The 18,434-nt window shown below is 40.7% G+C and overlaps 1 protein-coding gene across 2 annotated transcripts in view; it reads left to right on the top strand.

Annotated features, from left to right (window-relative positions):
* The first annotated feature begins 906 nt into the window (after window positions 1-906).
* Window positions 907-18,434, top strand: part of LOC143040581 (INO80 complex subunit B) — a 233,386-nt gene continuing 215,858 nt past the window's right edge. Inside the window, exons 1-2 of one of the 2 annotated variants that reach the window (XM_076211660.1) lie at window positions 945-1,065; window positions 6,497-6,718. In XM_076211660.1, coding sequence (XP_076067775.1) covers window positions 1,026-1,065; window positions 6,497-6,718 — 262 coding nt within the window. In that variant the 5' untranslated portion in view covers window positions 945-1,025. Of the gene's footprint in view, window positions 1,066-6,496; window positions 6,719-18,434 lie in introns of both variants that reach the window. The other variant, XM_076211661.1, reaches the window with a different exon arrangement.

The raw sequence follows: 18,434 nt of genomic DNA, 5'->3' as shown, positions 1-18,434 counted from the left end.
CCTCCTCATACATTGGCATGACTTCTATGACCCTCTCCAAAAGACTCACATACCACCTCCAGAATGGCGCCATCAAAACACACATGACAAAAGAACACAAAAACACCATCACCAGACAAACACTAAACGAAAACACTAAAATAATCTACAAAGCTCACGACCCCCTTCGCCTTAAGATGGCCGAAGCAGTGAACATATACATCGAGAAACCTTCCATTAACATACAACTCATGCCCACAACCACACTCCCAAGCAGTAGACGCACATAACACAAACAATAACACCCCTTTCCACAATCCACAAGGAAGTTGCTACTTCCACGTACACAGCGCTACGGATCACGGCTACATCAAATGACCTCTCCCAGTGTTCGGCCAATGTAATCACCAACTATTGTTATTCCCTCCTTGAGGATGACCGAGTAAGGTCGAAATACGTATAGGAGAATTAAAAAAGAGAAAACCGCACCTAATGTCTTTTGGACACCTCAGCTATTTGGAACCATCACAGAAACTTGTTGCACGAGAGAAATTAAAGCTCCAATATAAACTCAACAACGCCATTGTCGCTGTAGATTTCTTGAAATCATATATATATATATATATATATATATATACATGTATGTATATATATATGTATATATATATGCATACATACATACATATATATATATATATATATACATACATACATACATATATATATATATATATATATATATAGATATACATAATGTATATATATATAGTACATATATATATATATACATATATATATATACATATATGTATGTATATGTATATGCACATATATATATATATATATATATATATATATATATATATATATATAACCGAACGCATGAGGAATAAATGTTTTAGTATTAGTTTTGCCAATCTAGCATATTTTCAGACGCTAAGTTATTCTCGCAAAATCTGTTCATTCTGACACCAATAACAAATCATTGTATGTAAACAACTAAGCGCTGGCCACAGGGCGTTCTGAAATCAACCTTACAAACTAAGATGGGCAAGAAGAAGGATCGGGCGGACCAATCAGGCAAAGGTGATAAGAATAATGTTATAATTTGTATAGATTAGAAATTGAGAGAAGTTTCCCTTGTAGTGGCCCAAACCAAGGCAAACATAGGCTATAGTATAGAAGTATAGTGGCGAAAAACCCTAGTAACCAGTTGCTGTAAAGGCTCTGTTCCAGTATGGGTATCAGTATCACGGAAACCTATTTTATAATTTTTCGCTTCTCTTTATTTTGCATTTGAAAAATGTATTTTTCCTGTGGAATGGTTAGGTTATATTAGGAGCTCTTGGACAATGCGAGTTTCATGTAGATATCTGTGTCTGGGTCATAAAAGGCGGAAACATCTCTGTGACATCTCGAAAACATCCCCGAGATATTTCCAGGGGCCGTGTTTATGGGTGTGAACAGGGTGGAATTACTTACAATAGATAAAAGTATCTCCAAGAAAACACTGGATAAGTATTATTCAATTTCCGAGTTGTTACATTGTTTTCCCTCTGTAAGCAGTCGTGTACCAACTAACCAAGTGTGAAGATGGATGCTGGCAAGCCATTTCATTTGTTCAAACTGAAACATCTTGGAGATGTTTCTATGGTGCAGAGTGTGTGGGTGTAAAAGGGGCTGAATTACTCAAAAGACATAAATGTTTATCTAGGGGAATTATGATTCTTGGGTAAATTTTTAGTTGTGCACACCTACACAATATAGTGAATAGAAAATTAATTATGGTAAAATTTTAGTTGTGCACACCTATGCAATATAGCAATAGAAAATTAATTATTAAGTTTGTAAATTATAGTAGATGAATGCAATATGCAATTTTCATAGCAGAAATCAATAAAAAAAAAAAGTTACTTGAACCTATTTTCTAATTAACGAAGTTGCGGCGGTTGAATATGGTCAACTTATAGTTTCACCCAACCATAGAATTTTATATGTGTTTCTGGTGAGAAATGTTGTGATATGAATGATGGTGTACACCATTTCCGTCACAAATGTGTACTTTTTAAGTAATTATTTATTGAAATTATGCACTTATGCCTACATCTCCCGAATGGGCTGGGGGGATGTGTGGGAAATCGAGGTTTTTGGGTGGGGAACACTAATAAATACACCCAACCAATGATTTTGATGTGTGGCTTATGTGTTTCTGGTGAGAAATGTTGTGAAATGAATGATGGTGTACATCATTTCCGTCGCAAATGCGTACTTTTCAAGTAATTAAATATTGAAGTTATGCACTTATGCCTACATCTCCCTAACGATTTGGGGGGACTTGTGGGAAATCGGGGTTTTTGGGTGGGGAGCACTAATAAGTCGAGTAATGCGTGTTGCAAAACAGGTATAAAATGAACACGAATACATAAAAAATATATTAAAGTACATAAATTTCACCTTTGAGCCCAGGTGCCATTATTATTATTGAGCAGCATTACCAACGAATCGCTAAATTTCTCGCTTTGTTATTATTGAGCAGCGTTACCAACAAATCGCTAAATTTCTTGCTTTTAGTTTCACCCAACCAATGTTTTTCTTATGCGGCTTATGTGTTTCTGCTGTGATATGTTGTGTCTTGATTGATGGTGTACATCATTTCTGTCGCAAATGCGTAGTTTTCAAGTAATTAATGTTTCAACTAATGCTTACGTCTCCGGAAATGCGTGCATTTCCTCCCCAACAATCTTGGGGGATCTGTGGGAAATCGTTTTTTTTTTTTTTTTTTTTGGGGGGGGATGAGGGATTATTAAATCGAGTAACACGCACTGCCAAACAGGTCGGAAATCGGTTTTTACTTTCTGGAATATATGCTTACCATTTACTTTATTACCTATTAGTTCTAATACATAAACACGGTATCCGGTCATTTCACCCACATGCCATTTCGCCACACTATGGAGTTATTTCGCCCACACTATTGAGTCATTTCGCTCACACTGGGGAGTCACTTCGCCCACACTGTTAAGTCATTTCGCCCACACACACACACCGATTTTGTTATTGACTGGACATGTGATTTTCTAACTTTCTAAGTGTGTATGTGTGTGTGTGTTTTCATGGTTCATTGATTCATTGGTTTCGGTGTGTGTGTTCATGGTTCATTGGTTCGGTGTGTGTGTGTTCATGGTTCATTGGTTCATTACCTATGTTTTGTAATTGGCCGTGATCATAGAATTAAAACAGTTCCTGGCAAGATGGTAGACTGCACAGACGAGTGTATTGAGTGCCTCGTACCTGTAAGGGCAAGGCAAGAAGGTCTACAGTGCGACATGTGTGTGAAATGGCAACACAGGAAATGTAATACTGGCATATCTCGTGGTGATTACTGGACAGCTGTGAAATCCGGCATTTCCATTGATTGGAATTGTAATACTTGCACCTACACTGATGAACCAACGTCCCATCCAGTGGATGACCCAGCCACGTAAGTTGTTGTCGTTCCCTAGACTGTCTGTCCGAGCAGTCCCGTCTCCCCAAGGAATGCCATAGCTGAAACTGGGTTTTCCCACAAATCCTTTATAGAGCGTATGTTGTGTTGTTTGCGTGCATGATTGTGTATAATGCAGTCTTCCATTATGTGTTGTATGGTATGGGGTGAAGTGTTACATCCTGGGCAGCTGTTCACAACGCGGTCATCCAGCCTCTTCTGGTAGCTTAGAAGTGCTGGGTGGTGACCGCACCGCAGTCTGGCCAAGTGGACTCTGTCCTTTCGTGGGAGAGAGGATTCAGAAGGGTGGATATCAGGGGGTCTGGCATGCAGCAGTGTGTTGTCTTTCAGTGTGTTAATGGAGCGGGGAGTGATATGATTATGAATATGTTTCCGGAGGCTGGTATTTGGTGGTTGTGGAGGAAGAGAAGAGAGTATCTGTGCGTGATAAAGGTCTTTGGGTGTTGTTTTAATGTTTCTTGGTGTGTGTGGGTGTTCTGCTATGTAGTGTAGCGGGTGTAATGTGTTTGTGGTGGCTGCGGCAAGTGTTTGTGTGCCTCTCATGTCGAGGTGGTCCTTGACTTTGAGGACTTTTGTTTCATGGTGTAAATGGTCTGTAGGTGTTGTATTTGTGCAGCCTGTAATTGTTTTTAGGACTTTATTTTGTATTATTTGAAGGGTGTTGTGGTGTGTCTCACTGAGATTAGGAGCCCATGCAGGACTCGCATAATTCAACACTGAGCGTATGCATTGTTTGTATATTGTTATATTAGTTTCTTTGTTTTGTCCAAATGTTGTTCCAGTGATTGACTTAAGTGCGTTAAGTCTGGGTGTGCATTTGTTTTTTATGTTTGTGATGTGTTGTTTGAAAGACATGGATGTATCATATGTTACACCAAGAATTTTTGGTGTGTTTGTGTGTGGTATTAGAGTGTTGTTGAGGTTGGTCTCCAGCATGCCTACACACATGATGACGGGACATACAAATACTTGCAGAAAGTGATGGCCCTTCCATTTCTGCCTGAGGCAGATATGGATCCCATTTTGAATGTCTCTCTCGCCAAGCTACCACAGCCCAGTTACAAATGATAATACAGTATATTTCAAGAACATGAATCCACAACTCCTTATGGCCAACTTCTAGCTGGAGTGTTTTCAATCAGTCTGTCCATACCAATAATGACATTGAAGGCTGGCACAATCATCTCAACAAACGTGCTGCAGGTAGATGTAACCTCCAGTTTTACCTCCTTGTAAGCCTTCTCCACAAAGAGGCTAAATTGACATCTGTCTACATAAGGCTAGTATCCGAAAAAAAGCTACGAAGGATCCAATGGAAAAAATATAGAGACTTTCAGGGTAAAATATTCACTCTTTGGGATGAGCACGTGAGGGGTGAGAGATCAGCATATCAGTTGCTGAAAGCGTGTGCTCATCTCAATGGCCCAGTCCGCAGCTGAATCTTGCGTGTATGTAACTGTTATTTAAATCAAAGTTTCTTTTTTCTAAATCTGTCACTACTTTTTTAATCTTGCATATATGTAGCTGTTTTTTAATGATTATTATTTTTTTAACTATATGTGGGCGAATTGAGCTTCTTTTTTAATTCCTTTTCAGTATCTGAATCATACATGAAGTCGTACCTCGGTACTCGACCATAATCCGTTCTGAGGTGGTGGTCGAGCACCGATTTGTTCGAACACCGAAACCAATTTTCCCCTTATCACTGTCTTTCTTTGGACCCATTATTAAGGGCTAGAGCAACACGAAAAAGTTTAAATCTGGGAAGAAATACTCGAACAAACTGCGTACGTCTTACTCCGCTGGCGGTCTGAGTCGAACTGACGCTTACCCGCTGTTCGAGCTAGTCGAGTACCGAAAATCTGTTCGAGGTCCGATGCATTTTCTACTCGAATTTTTTGGTCGAGCACCGATTTGGTCGAGTATAGAGGCGGTCGAGTACCGAGGTACGACTGTATATAGCTGTTTTTTAATAATTATTTCTATTTTAATTATATGTGGGCGAATTGACTCATATGTGGGCGAATTGACTCTTATATGTGGACGAATTGACTTGTGGGCGAATTGGCATGTGGGTGAAATGACCGTAATTCATAAACACACATTTATACTTATTATACTTTTAGGAGACCTCAAGATATGTTACTAAGAGTGCTTTTGTGCAGATTGGAGGGGTTTGAGGGGCAAAGCCCCCAAGCTAGGTTAGGTTGAGGTTACAGTAGGTTAGGGTTGGTTAGGTTAGATCAGGTTCTGTTAGGTTAGGGTTGGTTAGGTTAGGTTAGGGTTAGGTTAGGTTAGGGTTGATTAGGTTAGATTTGGTTGGTTTGGTTAGGTTACGTTAGGGTTGGTTAGGTTTAGTCAAGTTGAGGTTATGTTACCTTAGGTTAACTGTACACAAATTCGCAACTATCGGTCCTCTCCAAGCCTCATGCATTTATTCCCTATTTTACGGTTAGCAACTTTTGCATGGGCTTCGCTAAATTTAGCGGATATAGCAAGAAATTCACATTACTCAACTTATTAATGCTCCCCACCCAAAAACCCCTATTTCCCACAGGTCCCCCCAAATGATTGGGGAGATGTAGGCATAAGTGCATAATTTCAATATTCAATTACTTGAAAAGTACGCATTTGTGATGGAAATGATGTACACCATCGTTCATATCACAACATTTCTCACCAGAAACACATAAGCCACATATCAAAATCGTTGGTTAGGTGAAACTATAAGGCTGCCCGCACATGAGTAACATTTTATTGCTAGTTGTCACAACAAAATAATTGTCAAAAATAGAACGCACACATCTCTATGGGTGCCCACACATGGACAATTTTTCCTGAGGCGACAACAAAAAATTGTGAGGTAGTTGCGGCCAGATCAATTTCTCCGACAACACAATTATTGTCGGCAACTGTGGCAGGCGATAGAAACCGTTATTTCAAATGGGAGCTCACACACGAACAACATTTTGTTGTCGCCACCCAGCCTGATGCTGCCTTGGTGTCTTTCAGACTGCAGTGGTGAGAGGACGTGGTACTATGTCATGTCTGTAATAAAAGAGTTATTTAACTGCGAAACACTCATAACAGAGGTAGAGAAGAGACCACCTCTTTATGATTTCCAACTAAAGAAATACAGTGATAAGAATATAAAAGAAAAGTTGTGGAGTGAAGTGTGTGAGGCTGTGGTGAGCGATTGGAATACTCTCTCCCCTGAGGATAAAAAGGAGAAAGGTAAAAAACATATTGTATTTATTTGAAAGGAAAACATTAACTATTGTCTGGAAGGTCAATGCATCTGCCTGCTTGCCTGTCTGCCTAAATGTATGTATGTTCATATGTATGTATATATGTGTATGTTCTTATGGATGTATGTTCATATGTATGTATGTTCTTATGTATGTATGTTCTTGTGTATGTATGTCTACAGAATTTTGTATGTGTGTGCTTACGTATAAAATATCCTGTCTGGGGTATTGGCTGCTTGTTATTGTGGCAAAGTAGCATGCAGTTGATACTTTAGGGTCTATATGGGGCACCCCTACGGACCAGAGCCACACATCATTTTGTCTATGATAGAGGAAAACTGTTCATAGAGAAATTATGACACTTTTATACTACGACTGTCCCTCCATTATCCTGTCCCCCAACCCCTTGTTGCTGTCCTGTACCATATCTCTGAGTATTCTTTTTCGGTGGTGGGGGAAAAGAATACTGCCACCAAGTATTCCCACTTGGATCATAAGAGGTGAGAAGAAAGGGACGGGGATTGGGACTAGGCATCCTTCTCCTTGTAGCCCCACAAGGGACATTCCTAAACAAAAAAGAGAAGGCATAAGAGGGTCTGGGAGTTTTTGGACCAGCACCCTAAGGTTTGGATCTTTTAATGTGTGTGGATGTGGTACAGATGAGAGTAAAAGGGAAGAGATAGGTAGTATGTTTCTGAGAAGGAAGATGGATGTGTTGGCTTTGAGTGAAACTAAGTTGAAAGGGAAGGGTGAGTGTAAGTTTGGGAGTGTAAGTGGGAGGTTATCAGGAGTGAAGAGAGGGTGAGGGAGGGAAGGGGTGGCTATTCTAGTAAGTGAAGAGATAGGTAAATGGGTAGTGGAGTGGAAGGAGGTTTCCTCAAGGATAATGTGGATGAAGGTGAAACTGGGAAAGGAGATGTGGGTCTTTGTAAGTGCATATGGACCTGGCAGTGAGAAGAGTGTAGAAGAAAGGGAGGCCTTTTTGATAGATTTAAATGAGTGCATAGAGGATTTAGGAAGAAATGTAAATGTAATAGTACTGGGAGACCTTAATGCTAGGGTAGGAATGATCCAATCGATGGAGTGATTGGGAAATGTGGAGTTCCAGGAAAGAATAGTAGTGGAGAGTTGATGTTGGAAATGTGTATAGAGAGTTGATGATAGCAAATACAGTGTTTTGGAAGAAAGTCAAGCATAAGTACACATGGGAGAGGGTGGTGGAGGGAAGGGTGGTAGATAGAGCGCTAATGGATTATGTAGTGGTAAATAGGATTATGATAGGAAGAGTTAAGGATCATGTGCTAAGGGGTAGTGGTAGGCAGCTACCGGTGAAATTACCGGTTTTATCGGCAACAAACTTAATGATAGCTTACCGACAAAAATTCTGCTACCGGTAAAGCTTCGTTAACCGATAACTCGATAAACTATACCATAACACTCACTCAGAGAGCGGTAACTTCGGTAAGCACGTCTCGGCTTGGTGGTACTGAGTGAAGGAAAATGTATACACCACACCCACCCTCAGACACCCTCCAATGGAGGGTGTCTGAGGGTGGGTGTGATGTATATATATTTTCCTTCACTCAGTACCACCAAGCCGAGACGTGCTTACCGAAGTTACCGCTCTCTGAGTGAGTGTTATGGTATAGCTTATCGAGTTATCGGTTAACGAAGCTTTACCGGTAGCAAAATTTTTGTCGGTAAGCTACCATTGAGTTTGTTGCCGATAAAACCTGTAATTTCACCGGTAGCTGCCCACCGCTACATAACACTCACCCACTCAGAGAGTAGTAACTTTGGTAAGCACGTCTCGGCTTGGTGGTACTGAGTGAAGGAAAATGTATACACCACACCCACCCTCAGACACCCTCCAATGGAGGGTGGGTGTGGTGTATACATTTTTCGTTCACTCAGTACCACCAAGCCGAGACATGCTTACCGAAGTTACCGCTCTCTGAGTGAGTGAGTGTTATGGTATAGCTTATCGAGTTATCGGTTAACGAAGCTTTACCGGTAGCAGAATTTTTGTCGGTAAGCTATCATTAAGTTTGTTGCCGATAAAACTTGTAATTTCACCGGTAGCTGCCCACCACTACGGCCTCCATTCACTCACTCGCGTGGTAGATACTAGATATCATACTATAGTAGCACCAATTAAAGGATGACCTTTTCCCTTTACAATGACATAACAATAAAAACAATATGTAAAATAGAACCAGAGATATAGCTTATCAAAGGACAAAAACATTGATTTTTCATACTCGACTTGAACTTGTGACGTCAATGCTACCTCACGAGTCTTTTACCGGTAAACTGTCGGTAATTTCGGTAACTGTATTGTTGTTCACCAATAATTTCGATATTGAAATTAGCGGTATTTGCCCAGCACTACTAAGGGGGGAGGGTGGGGGAATATCAGATCATTTTTTGGTGGAAGGTAAGTTGTGAGTGGAGGATAGATGGAGAAAGAGGAAAGGGACAAAAGGTAGGGAGGTTCTTAGAGTGAACTCTTTGAATGAAAAGGGAAAGGAGAAGGAGTACGAAAAGAAGCTAAAGGAGGAGTGGGAGGGAGTAAAGGATAGAGTGGAGCTGGGTGTGGAGGAGGAATGGGGATGGTTCAAGGAGGGAGCCATAAAGTGTGCAAGGATGATGTGTGGAACAAGAAGGACAGGGGGAAATAGAAGAAAGGGTAGTGAATGGTGGGATGAGGAAACAAAGAAGGTTGTAGAAGAGAAGAAGCGAGCTTTCACAGATTGGTTACAAAATAGGATAAGGGAGTCATATGAGAGGTACAGAGAAAAGAAAAGAGAAGTAAAGCAAAAGGTAAAGGAGGCAAAGAGGAGAGCAGATGTGAAATGGGGTAAGAGTATGACAGAAAATGTTGAAAGTAATAAAAAGATGTTTTGGAAAGAAATTAAGAGAGGAAGAGGAGGCGAATCAAGTAGAGAAGAAAAGGTAAAAGGTGCAGATGGAGAGATGATAATGGAAGAGAAGGCAGTAAGGGGAAAATGGGCAGAATATTTTAGGGAGTTGCTAAATGTGAAGGAGGATAGGGAGGGAAAGATAGGTGCAGTGGGAAATGCGAAGAAAATGAGAGTGAGGAGAAATAAGGAAGGATGAGGTGAAGGCAGTTGTTAAGATGATGAAAGCAGGTAAGGCACCTGGTCTGGATGGATGCCATGCAGAATGTCTGAAAAAGGGAGGTACAGTGATGGTGGACTGGCTGGTGAGGTTATTCAATGTTTGCTGGAGAGAGGGTAGAGTGCCGGAGGACTGGAGGAGTGCCTGTATAGTTCCTCTTTACAAGGGAAAAGGGGACAAGTGTGAATGTAGTAGTTTCAGAGGGATTAGCTTGTTAAGTGTAGTTGGGAAGGGTTATGGGAGGATCTTGATTGAGAGGATTAGGAGAGGAACAGAAGGAGTAATTGGTGAGGAACAGTTTGGATTTAGGGCAGGTAGAGGTTGTGTAGATCAGATCTTTGTAGTAAGACAGATATGTGAGAAAGCTATAGGAAAGGGGAAGGATGTTTTTTGGGCTTTTATGGATCTGGAAAAGGCTTATGATAGGGTAGACAGAAAGGCACTGTGGGAGGTTATGCAGATAGGAGGAAAGCTTCTGGGAGCTGTCAAGAGTTTTTATGAGAGTAGTAGAGCTTGTGTCAGGATTGGAAATGGAGAGAGTGGTTCGAGGTAAAGGTGGGACTTCATCAAGGATGCGTTATGTTGCCCTGGCTGTTCAACTTATACATGGATGGGGTGGTGCGAGAGGTGAATGCAAGGGTGGTGGGTTAGGGATTGGAGATGGTTAAAGAAAATGGAGAAAAGTGGGAGGTGAGCCAGCTGTTGTTTGCGGACGACTCTGCGCTTGTGGCAGGATCGGAGGAGGGATTGAGGAAGTTGGTGGCTGAGTTTGGGAAAGTATGTGATAGAAGAAAGCTAAAGATAAATGTGGGTAAAAGTAAGGTGATGAGATGTACAAGGGGTGAAAGTGGCAGTAGACTGGAAGTGAGCATTAAGGGAGAGCGACTGGAGGAAGTGGATAGTTTTAGATACTTGGGTGCAAATGTGGCAGGAAAAGGTGGAGTGGAGGTAGAATGTAGATTGAGAGAAGCGAGTAAATGCCTTGGTGGATTAAAGAGTGTAATGAGGAATAGACATTTGGGAATGGTGGATGCTAAGAGGAGACTATATGAAGGAGTGATTGTGCCAACAGCACTGTATGGGGCAGAAACATGGAACATAAGAGAAGAAGAGAGAAGGAGTTTGAATGTGTGAGATGAGGTGTCTGAGAAGTATGATGGGGGTTACTAGGCTAGATAGAGTGAGAAATGAGGAGGTGAGGAGGAGAACAGGGGTGGAAAAGGAGCTGGGAGATAGGGTTGATGAAAGAATATTAGGATGGTTTGGACACATGGAAAGAATGAGTGAAGAAAGACTAGTAAAAGAGATATGGAAGGCAGATGTGGAGGGAGTGAACATGAGGGGACGTCCTAGGATGAGATGGATGGATGGGGTGAAGGGGGCTTTGGGGAAGAGGGGAATGTCTGTTGAGGAAGGATGGGAGAGGACAGAAGACAGGGGTGAACGGAGAATGGTTGTATATGGATGATGTTGTGATTGAATGAGGTGGAATGGGCGGGGGGATGGGGGGTGAGGTAGTATGTGTGAGCAAAATTTGATGCAGGCCGAAGGGATTTCTCCCTGTCTTCTCCTTTTATGCATGGGGGGACGACAATTTAATGAAGCAGCCTTGCTGTGGATGTGCTATGTCTTGCGACACTGCTTCTGACCCAGGACAGTGGACAAGGTGCAGGGATGACCCATCATCCAGGAGGTGCTAAGATGGGAGGGAGGGAGGGTGGAGGGGTGTGGAGTGTATTCAGGGATGGAATGGGTGGGAATGATTTTATGCCTTTTCCTTTTTGGCTACCTCCCTTGTAAGGGGGAAAAAGCCTTGGTATATGTATGTACAATAATAGTTTGTCTCGTCTATCATGTGGTTCACTTTTATATAGTGGTAACCTTCTGCATTTTGTTATAATGTCATGGAACTGCTCCTTGAGGACCTGTGAAGTATGATGCAAAGTGATCTTTTACTGTTTTTTCTCATATTACATCTGGTGCCAACATAATCAAGGCCAGTCATTGGACATTCATACAATGTCTCTTCAAAGTTGACACCCTCATATTTTTTTTTACAAAGTTGTGTAAAATACAGCATGCCTTAACTAAGACATCACAAAATTCAGGTTTGACATCCAGAGGTCTATGGAAAATTCTCCTTTTGTTTGCCAGGATACCGAACGTGCATTCAACCGAATGTCTTGCGCGTGACAAACGGTAGTTGAAAACACGCTGTTGACCTGTCAGATTCTTGTTTGGATAGGGTCGTAGAACATTCTCAGTCAAAGCAAATGCCTCATCACTGACAATAACACATGGCATGCAGGTTCTACTGTTGTCATTAGGTAGTGAGCATGGGCTTGGAAGTTTCAGTTCCCCGGAATCTAATTTTTTACCTAAATTTGATTTTTTAAACACATTTGAATCACTGGATTTTCCAGCAGCTTCAACATCTACAGCAATAAATGAACAACTAATGCCATGAGTACAATTGAGAAAAACTGTAATTGTAGAAACTAGAACCATAATTATCTGGATTCTTGATGCGGATGTGTTTTTTATCAAGAGCGCCAGTGCTGTTTGGGAATTGTGTATCAGCATAGAAATCCTTTGCGACTTGGAGCCAGTCACTTCCACTTTTCTCAGGCATGTAGATGTCCTGCAGACTTTCCCAGAGTGCATCACATGTTTCGTAGACAATTTGACTAATTGTTGATTCACCAAGCCGGTACTTAAAGTGAAGCGAAACAAAGCTGTTCCCAGTTGCTAGGTATCTGCAAAAATTTTACCTAAGTTACTATTATGTAACTGTAAAATTTAATTAAATATTCCTATGAGTATATCTGTATATGACGCGATGAAGGTAGTTATTAATTACCTCCGTCAAGGAGGTAATGTAATTGTCTCCGTTTGTCTGTCTGTCCATTTGTATGCGCTCTAACTCAAAAAATTATGAACGGATTTGGATGAAATTTTCAGGATATGTTGATAATTGCAGGAGAAAGAACTGATTAAATTTGGTAGTGATCCGGATCCAGATTTTTCAAATAAAAAAAATTATGAACATATTTCAATGAAATTTTCAGGATATGTTGATAATGGCAGGAGAAAGAACTGATTAAATTTTGGTAGTGATCCGCCTGGATACGGATTTTTTCATTTATTTATTTATCTAATTTGATCATTATGCTCCACTTAGTATATAATATGCCCTTCATTTACTTCAGGAAACCAGGTACAGTGAAAATGGAAAAATCTCCGCGAATGCTTCAGGAGGGAGTTAAAAACTCAGAAAGGCACGTCAGGAGATGGTGCCACTAAGAAAAGGAAGTATGTTTACTTTGATCAGCTCCTGTTCTTTGCAAGAACTTTTAACGAGCGAGAAACCACAGGTAACTACTCAGCACCAGAGGGTAATGATGATGAGGAATGTGGACAAGGTGACACACCAAGTAATTCTACAAATGTAGATATCCCACAAAGACCCCATAAACCAAGAAAAATCCAAGGAGGTTCCAACAACAGGTATGAAGAAGAACTAATTGAAATATTAAGAGAAAAGACCAAAGAAGATTGTGATAGGATAAAGCATTTGTGATGTCACTACTTCCGAAGTTTAAAAAGTTAAATGATGAGCAAAGATTTGAAGCACAGATAGAAATAATGAAAGTGATGAGAAGAGTACAGATGATACCAACACAGATTCCATCTACTGCTTATCATGGCAACATGCCCTCTACAAGCAATTGTCATCCGTATGTTGCTGTACCAGGTATGTCTCAGCCTACAAATGGTATGCATCACATGCATCAGCACCAGATACGTGAAGGTCACCACTCAACCCAAGAATTAGTACATGCCCATGGATATCTTCATAACCAACATTATCAACCTCAGCTACATCATTCACAAGCAAATTGTCACAGTTGGCATCAAATATCAATACCACAGTTTCGTCACCGGCATCAGAATATTCTGTGAACTCAGGTGACACTGACCTATTTGAACTGTCATCATAAGATAATTATCATTTTCACGCATGACTAGTGTTCAGTGTGTAATGGATTAATTATCATATACTTTCTCGTTCATGCATTCCAATTTATTCTGGTGTTCACTAATAACTAAAAGCATTATGTATAGACACGGTAAAGGAAACATGGACTGGAGATGAAGCTTTTATTCCTGACGAAACGTCAGGAATAAAAGCTTCACCTCCAGTCCATGTTTCCTTTACCGTGTCTATACAACTTGTTCACATGGATTTTCATTTAAAAGCATTAGTTTATTTACACATAAAAGGAATTGAAAGTGTTTTCAGATTTCCATTGCTAAATCTTTCATTGATTTTGTTAAAGTTGAACATGTTTTTGAAATGATGCTCAATAAATAAGAATACATTTTTTTATGATTCACAAAGTATTGGTTATATCTTCACAGCTACAGTGATGTGTAGTATAGAAAGTAGTCATATATTTTTCTTTTCTGAGAAATGGTAACGGATTTTCTTCATTTCTCTGTACTGTTATTTCAAGAATAATCCTTAATTATGTCAATAAATTACATGTAATATGAATTTGCATTTCCCTTATTTATCCTTACCTTAATGTTACAGCTAGCCTTTCTTCTAATGGCACATACTTCCTCATGTTGGTGTCCTGGTGTGCTATAAGTGGCCCAGTTGTTGTCATTAGGTGACCAAAGGTTTCCTGTGACATCCTGAAGTAATTATAAAATTTCTCAAGGTAACCTTTTAAATCATCAAATAATGTGTGGAATGCTCCACGTAGTAACCTCTGACTGACTATGGGGTGTACCCAGTACTTTCTTGTCCTCTTTTTGCGCTTCCTCCTGAGCAAGAGTGCACAGGTCATTGCTACTTCCACTGTATCCATGATGACACTATAAACAATAGTTGCCGCCATCGCGTGGCTCATGTGCGGGTGTACCTTACTGACAACTTTTATTGTGACAATATTTTGTTGTGACAACTAGCAATAAAATGTTGCTCAAGTGCGGGCAGCCTAAATTGACTGGATAAATTAGTCTTTTCCAACCTAACTTGATCTACCTAACCTAACCTAACTAACATACGTAACCTAACCAATGTTTAGTTATTGAGTACCTCAAATTCTAAAGATTATCCGGGTCATCGTCATCATGGATGCAGATGGCCTGATTGTTATTGTACCTCAGGCAATTAACAGACGACAGCAGAACCCCGTATTTTCTCTTAAAGTCCAAGGAAGCCTTATTGTCTTTGTAACAGCACTTATTAACGTCTCCTGGAATTGGAGAACACCCGGTCCACAACATGAAAGCCATCGTCTTATAGTCACTGGACTGGCATGGCATCCGCACCGTTTCCTAGTGCCTTCGCTCGTTAGTAAATTTGCTTGTAGCAATGTTTTTTATTTCCACCAAGAAAATTGCATATTATGTTTATGTATTATAATTTACAAAATTAAAATTTTATATTCTAATGCTATATTGTGTAGGTGTGCATAACTAGAATAATACCTTAATTATAAATTTTGTAAATTATAATAAATCAATGTAATATGCAATTTTTTTGGCGGAAATCAATAACAAATTGCTAAAATGTATTTACTAATGAACAGGTCACAGCAGTTGAATGATATGCCATGTTTGTTTTGATAGATCCTGAGGTCAAAGAAATGAAAGGATGATAAATTCAGTACCTCAGATTCTAAAGATCATCTGTGGCAGCAGCTCCGGCAGGATCAGCAGCGGGAGCTCCAAGGGCCAGCAGCGACAGTGGCAGTAGGCCCAGAGGGGGCTGGTCCATCGGTGGTAGGTCCAGTGGCAGTAGCTGCAGGAGGGGGCTGGTCCGATGGCAGTAGTAGCATCTCCGGGAGGTCCAGTAGCGGCAGCTGCAGAAGGGGTTGGTCCGTTGACAGTAGTAGCAGCATCTCTGGTAGGGCCAGCAGCAGGAACTCAAGGGCCAGTGAGCAGGATGGTACAGGACAGGCGGCGGCGGTTGGACTCTCGGCTATGGGCGTCATCCTGTGAAGTGCTGTGGAGGTGGCTGAGGTGTCTGCTCACTCTTTGGTCACCAATTGTAGTGTTATGTTGCTACAGTTGGTGAAGGGTACACTTCCCCGAGAGGAAGGATGGAATTAAGTAAACTCCTGTTCTCTCAGGACTTGTTTATTGGAAATATAATGTGAGTATAGAGGGTCAAAGCCACTGTCTTCTCAGCAAGACATAATTCTTTATGCAAGAATGACATAATACACATTTAATAGCACCACAACTAATTTGGTTTGTGAATTACAATTGTAACATTACAAAATAATAATACTAACATTCATAGATAAGTGGGACATAATAATATTAATAATGTTATATTTCCATAATGCAAGTTCCAGCAGAGTGACAATGAATAAAAATTACTTATGGTACACTAATTCTGCTGAAAACAAATTCTTCAAGGCATGACCTTGCTACAGAGGTGGAAGCAATGTCAAATGTTCAGAGACTCACGTGGAGTGCCATGCTATAAGAGTGGTGGAAATATTATTATTATTATTATTTTTTTTTTTTTTCCATAGAAAAATCTGCAAATAATAAAACCACAAAAAGCAAGGGATTGCTGTACACAGCACCCCTTTTCCTGATTAGAATCTTTTTGAAGTCCTCTTGAAAACTTCATGACAATGTGTTGGATATCCAGCCCCTCGGCTGATTAGAGACAACCATCTCCTATTCATGGCTTCATGACAATACGGTTGTCATTCTCCAGCCCCTCGGCTGATTAACGACAATTGTCTCCTTTTCAAAACTTCACAACAACATTTTAGTACTTTCTTCAGCCCCTCAGCTGATTGGAGACAAACATCTCCTTTTCAAGACTTCATGACAGTGTGTTGGTCCCTTCTCCAGCCCCTCAGCTGAATAGAGACAATCATCTTCTTTTCAAGACTTCACAACATGTTGGTCCATTCTACAGCTCCTCAGCTGGCTTTGATAGAATAAAAAGACAAGAAAACATTGTTTCTCCCTTTTAGTGCTAGATAAGGATTTCTTATAAAATACTGAAAATAGGTGGGACAGAGAGTGTTGTTGAGTATGGAGGAAGAAGTCAAGTTTCTTTCCTGTAAATTCATGTGTGAAGCAAGGGTGTGTCCTTGCCCCAATACTTTTCAACACCTACATAGACTGGGTATTGGACAGAGTTGATGATCATTGTCATTGTGGAGCATCTATTGGCAACACTAAGGTCACTGACCTTGTGTTTGCTGATGATGCTTTCCTTGCAGAGTTATTGGATGTCTTGTTTGCTGCCTTCAAGTCACTGCACAGGGAAGTAAGACTGCTTGGACTCCAGGTCTCCTGGCCCAGGAATTTGGGGGTTTACTGGATGACACAATTTAGTTTGTCCATGTGACAAGGACATTGAGGTCTTGAAGAGCTTCACATACCTTGGTAGTGTAGTGCATAACAGTGGTGGTCATGTGAGGAAGTTGTTTCCAGGATTGGCATTATCCATGGTGTTATGGATGTACTCAACCAGAGTATATGGAATTGTCCATATGCAGGACGACTAAGGTCCAAATCTTCAAGTGACTTGTGCTCCCCATCTTACTGTATGCCTTTAGAGAATCATGGTGTATTGCTGGAATGACTGTATCAAACCAGAGACTGTACTATGAGACCTGGTCTAGAGCAGTTATCAGTATAATTTGTGTATGTGAACTCTAGCTACAGTATATGGGCATGTGGCATATTTCCCTGATGTTGATCCCACTCACAGGGTTGTCCCCACAAGAAACAACCCTTGATATGGAGGAGACGAAAATGTCACCCACAGAATTTGTAGCGGGGCAAGTTCACCAAACCTGCCAAGAATTGTTGTATCCCCAAAGGTGAAGGCGACTGTGAAACACCAATTGTCACTTTGTTCCACTTTAATCACTTATTGTCACTACACAATTAAAAGTTCTAAATCAATAGTATTTATCACATCTTCCTTATCACTTCAGTGCACATTGTAACTCATCGACCGACCTGGGCTCCTGTCCCGTGCGGCTCGGTTTCGTTCAGCAAACTGCTGAACACGCACAATCGCTTGGTTACCAGCAATCGTACTTACACAGTTTTTAGTGGGAGTATTTAGTCTCTCACAATATGCTCAGCTGGTACTTAAGTATTATTACATTTCTATTTATATATTATAATATTTCCCGGGGGGGAAGAGCTCGTTATTATGGGGTAGTTCTGTAATGTAATGTGTTGGTGGTTGACTGCACTTATGAGTGTGTGTTCGTGTGTGTGTGTGTTGCTTGATCCTCGTGATGTTTAGCTCGGCAATATCTTGGCAGGAAATGGTGGCGCCAGTAAGTCCAAAGTGTGGTTGGGGTAGTTGAGAGGAGGGGTGCGTGGGTCATATGACTGACTGATACTCACATGTGTATGGGACGTATACATTGTTTACAGTGGGAAGGATGGCTGCATGGGAGCCTGCTTGGAGAGACTATGGTGACTAGTGCCAACATATATTTTACCTACCATATATACTCACATATAGGTCACACCGCTAGTTTGTGGTTGACCCA

Source organism: Oratosquilla oratoria, chromosome 29 (assembly GCF_046742065.1).
Source record: "Oratosquilla oratoria isolate Oo_2021 chromosome 29, ASM4674206v1, whole genome shotgun sequence".
NCBI classification, from domain to species: Eukaryota; Metazoa; Arthropoda; class Malacostraca; order Stomatopoda; family Squillidae; genus Oratosquilla; species Oratosquilla oratoria.
Note: the sequence above shows the minus strand (reverse complement) of the source record. Positions and strands in the feature narration are given on the sequence as shown.